Below are 4,439 nucleotides of genomic sequence, written 5' to 3' on the forward strand. Positions count from 1 at the left end.
TCATAACAAAACACATTTTTGGCTTAAATAACTTTATTTAGTATTTTTCCTATAGCATCACAAACATAAAATCACACAAATATCTGATCTTCATGCCCTTGAATAGCCCTATTTAAGAATGATTTATCAATGATTGCTTTTCTTCTGAAATCCAGGGGTGCAAACCGACTCCAGATGTTTGTGTTTCTTTCACCCCTAAACCAATAACAAAAGACACAGGTCTACATTTACTTAGAGGTTAGGCTAATTAAGAAAGCAAACATACCGGTATCATTATCTCATCAGTGTTTTGTCTTTTTGGGATTTCTATTTTATTTGGGTTCTTTACTACACATTGATTTACTGCATTCAGCCAACCATTGCAGTATTCCACAAATGATTTCATTATAAAAACAACAAAAATTCCATATTATTACAAAGAAAATTTTATTTACAACGACAATTATATATAGACTTATTTGGAGAAAATATATTTTAAGTGTATGCATTTGTACAACGAATGACTGTCAACGTCATCAATAACAGCATGTAACGATTTATATATAAAAAAAAACTTTTATAAAGCATGTAACAAAATATACAATTAATAAACTATACATTTAACAGCACTTGAACCAGCAAGGCCTACACAATAACAATCCTGTGCAGTTTAAATAATGTATCGTTTTTTGATTCATTTGATTGAAGATATGGCCCGATGTGAGTCTGAGCTTGTTACTCTTATGATTAAAGACTTCCTGATATTAAAGAAGCTCTCCTTTTCATGAGTTCATCTTTCTCATGATGCCGTAGTTCCACATAACCGAGTTGTATTCATTACTTCTTTCAGCTCATTCTCTGGCTTTCCAGCAACCATAAAAGGCCATGTCTAAAAATAAAAAAAGAAAAGAGAAACATTAGTCATTACTTTCCACTTCCCCTCTTTTTTTTGTTGTAAATTAATAACTGGTATTTTAAGGAAAAAAATCCCAACGACTACCTAAGTGTCTAACATTTTCTCCTAAAAAACATGTCAATGTTTTTTTTTTTTAAAGCAGTTTAATGCAATTGTGCAGCAAAGGCTTATAGAACATAACGGTATTTTGCTGTCATAGTTACTGCAAGGGGAAAGGGGGAGAATAAAAATGAATACAATACAATAAAATAATAAGAAATTATAGTATGGTGCTTAATAAAAATACAGACCGATCTACACAAAAGTATAGACTAAACATTTTAAAACAATATGGAAATATGACATATGGTATGTTGGCATAAATAATATCACATCCATATCAACCAACCGTGAAGCATCACATAATAAATAAGTAAATGTCCTCAGTTTTGTGTAAGAATAAAAAGGGTGATGTACACCAACAGGCTTAAGACCCTGCATTTAGATCTACATTAGTAAGAAAACTAAAATTAGTGTACCATTTTGAAGTGTTTTAAATCTGAAATGCTTTTTCACATTATATATATATATATATATATATATATATATATATAGAGAGAGAGAGAGAGAGAGAGAGAGAGAGAGAGAGAGAGAGAGAGAGAGAGAGAGAGAGAGAGAGAGAGAGAGAGAGAGAGAGAGAGAGAGAGAGAGAGAGAGAGAGAGAGAGAGAGAGCATGCTTACTTTGTCAAAAACTGGATCAAACTTAAGTTTGTTGTTTTTCACTGCTGGCAGTATTATTATTGTGGGTTCGTCAAGATAAATGCTGTATGCTGCTTTGTATGTGTGTTTGTTTATAAACAATAGTGAATAAAATGATAGCTACTTAGAAACGTATTGACCTACACCAGAAATCTTTCTATTCCATTTTTTTTTTCTTAGTACAGGTAACAGCAACATTTGAAATGGTTTGAAATGTTTAGTGCACACTATTATATTAAGCATATAAGGCATCTTGGTAACATTTTCTAAAAAATATTACATATAAACTATTAAATGATTTGGTAAAATCATATGTAGTTATCATTACTATATAGGCCTATTCAGCCCTAATCCGCATGAACAATAATTTTCTTTAGTCCCCAATATGGGCAAGTGTGGAAAGCTGGGTTTTAATTAATTCAATGGAACAAAATTTGAATTGTTGTTTGTTGTATTGAACTAAGGAACACTGTGGTCCTATTTCAATACAACAAAAAAACAAAACAATTCCCACCCAGTATTAATTTGAATTGAATTAACTTTATTATTATTATTATTATTATTATTATTATTATTATTATTATTTAACAAAACTCAAAAACATATTTCTCCACATTCCATTTATTTCTATTTTTGACCCACATTTTGACTGCAAAGGCGACACATTATTTATTATGGTTTACAGGCCGTTAAGCATATGGTCAACTTTTTTCCATATACAAAAGTGTGCCAACTCGCTCTTAAGTTTGATATGATACAAAGTGTGACTTTATCTTGAAAAACAGTTATGAAACGCAATGGGCCTAGATAGTTTTGTAATAACACACACACACACACACACACACACACACACACACACACACACACACACACACACACACACACACAAACATTAACGACGCTGTAAAAAATAAAGTTTCTTACTAGGTTGACAGGGTGAATGTACCCATTTTCGTATTTGTCGTTGGCCAGGACCTGTCTCAGATGGGCAATATAGCTGGATGCCAGTCTCAGGGTGTCCAGTTTTGAGAGTTTGGTATCCGCTGGTACCCATGGCAAAGTTGTCTTGAGCCTGGAAAAGGCTTTACTCAAAACTCGCATCCTAGATCTCTCCCTGGCATTGGCAGCATTCCTTTGGACCTGCTTTCCTTCGTGTGACACTCCGTTCAAACTGCTATTCCTGGTGCTTGTTTTTCGCTTCTTTCCAGAAACCCCTTTGACCTTTTTAAGCGAGCCGCTGTCACAATTTGAGCTCTCCTCTGTGCTTTCGTTTGAGGTCCCAGAGTCTTTGCCAGATCCTATTTTCAGGAGGTCGCAATCCAGCAGCTCTGCCTCATTTAGATCGTCAACATCACTTATGGATCCAGTAGACATGTTTACCTCAATATTGTTCTCACAACCACGGTCAGTTATTTAGTGTGGGTCGAGGGGACACTCGGGAACGCAGCGATCTGCAGTCTGACAGAATTCCTGTGCTGTACTGTATTTAATCGAGTGTTCTGAAGCCTACTTTGGAAACTGACTATTTATCTCGGTTATGCAGGGGCGTGACTGCCTGGGAGGGGTGGCTACCACAGTATTTGATACTTTGTAGACATCACAGTCTGGTTAATACTACATTTTAAAATATATTTCTGTCAAGTATGTATATTATAATTAAAAAAAAAAACGAAATATAGGCCTACTTATTGCGAAATTTTCGTCAAATGAAGCGTTGTTTGAAAAGCAAGTGATGCTAGAAAATCCTAGAAATCTGGTACAAACACCTTAATTCGTACACATTAGACAGAAAATGCATACAGTGGGTTATAAACCAATTAAATTACAAAAGGATAAACGCTTGTTAATTTACGATAGACAGGCTTTCCCTGTGTTACATTAGCCTATTTCAAACATATGCACACTTTGTCTTATTTTATGTAAGACGCCTGACCAGATAACAGTTTCAACTGAAACCAGAAAAGAATGTATAAATGATATCAATGCCTGACGACTCTGCGGATAGGAGCCTTCCTATTTGTACGACTTGTGGTTCAGTTGTTTTGTTACAGTATTTTGGCTAGCAGTATTGTTTTGAACATCCAGAAAGTAAACCCATACTACTAAAGGCCATATGTTTATTCTATATTTTAAATAATATAGACAAAAATCAAAACGATTTAAAGATACTTCTAATTTAATTAAACTATATATATATATATATATATATATATATATATATATATATATATATATATATATATATATATATATCATATTGATCTGCGGGTAATTTTGTAAACAAGCACGCTAGTCTTATTTTAGGAAGGAGTGTTCCTGTTCCCACTGCACGATAAAGAAAACACAATATATCAGCATGTTCTCCCTTATTAAATGAAAATGTATACTATTATCAACTTTACACCCTTCTGTAGATTCATGGCATTGGTGAATTTTCAGTGTTGGGCGTTTGTGCAGGTGGTTTGAAATAATGACTGCCACAGCAAAGATTTCTGTTGAAACTGATTGATTCTGATTGAGCCGAGAACGCTTTCCCTCCTGCATGTTCAGGGTCAATTAAAGGAGCATCGGGTACTTGAATGCAAATGAGACATATTCCATTTCATTAACACCACAATTACTGTTAACACAAATTTACAAGAGCTTCCAAAAAAAAAAAAAAAAAAAAAATAGTAGGCCCTATATCGTTCCTTCGCTTTCAAACTAGCCTCCTGCCAACAACAGTAGCCTATAGTCTACCTTCATTGTCAAGAGTCGGTTTTTTGGCACAGACATGACACATTTTAACAAATATATCCTAGAGTT

At 33.9% G+C, this 4,439-nt stretch overlaps 1 protein-coding gene across 1 annotated transcript; it reads right to left on the minus strand.

Annotated features, from left to right (window-relative positions):
* Positions 1-407: 407 nt before the first annotated feature.
* Positions 408-3,123, minus strand: LOC117411554 (transcription factor 21). The gene is made up of 2 exons (XM_034019196.3): positions 2,559-3,123; positions 408-868 (listed from the first exon to the last, which is right to left on the minus strand). The coding sequence occupies exons 1-2, from the start codon at positions 3,006-3,008 to the stop codon at positions 779-781; spliced, it is 540 nt and encodes a 179-aa protein (XP_033875087.1). The 5' UTR covers positions 3,009-3,123; the 3' UTR covers positions 408-778.
* Between the last annotated feature and the right edge of the window lie 1,316 nt (positions 3,124-4,439).

The sequence above is a fragment of the Acipenser ruthenus genome, chromosome 6 (assembly GCF_902713425.1).
Source record: "Acipenser ruthenus chromosome 6, fAciRut3.2 maternal haplotype, whole genome shotgun sequence".
NCBI classification, from domain to species: Eukaryota; Metazoa; Chordata; class Actinopteri; order Acipenseriformes; family Acipenseridae; genus Acipenser; species Acipenser ruthenus.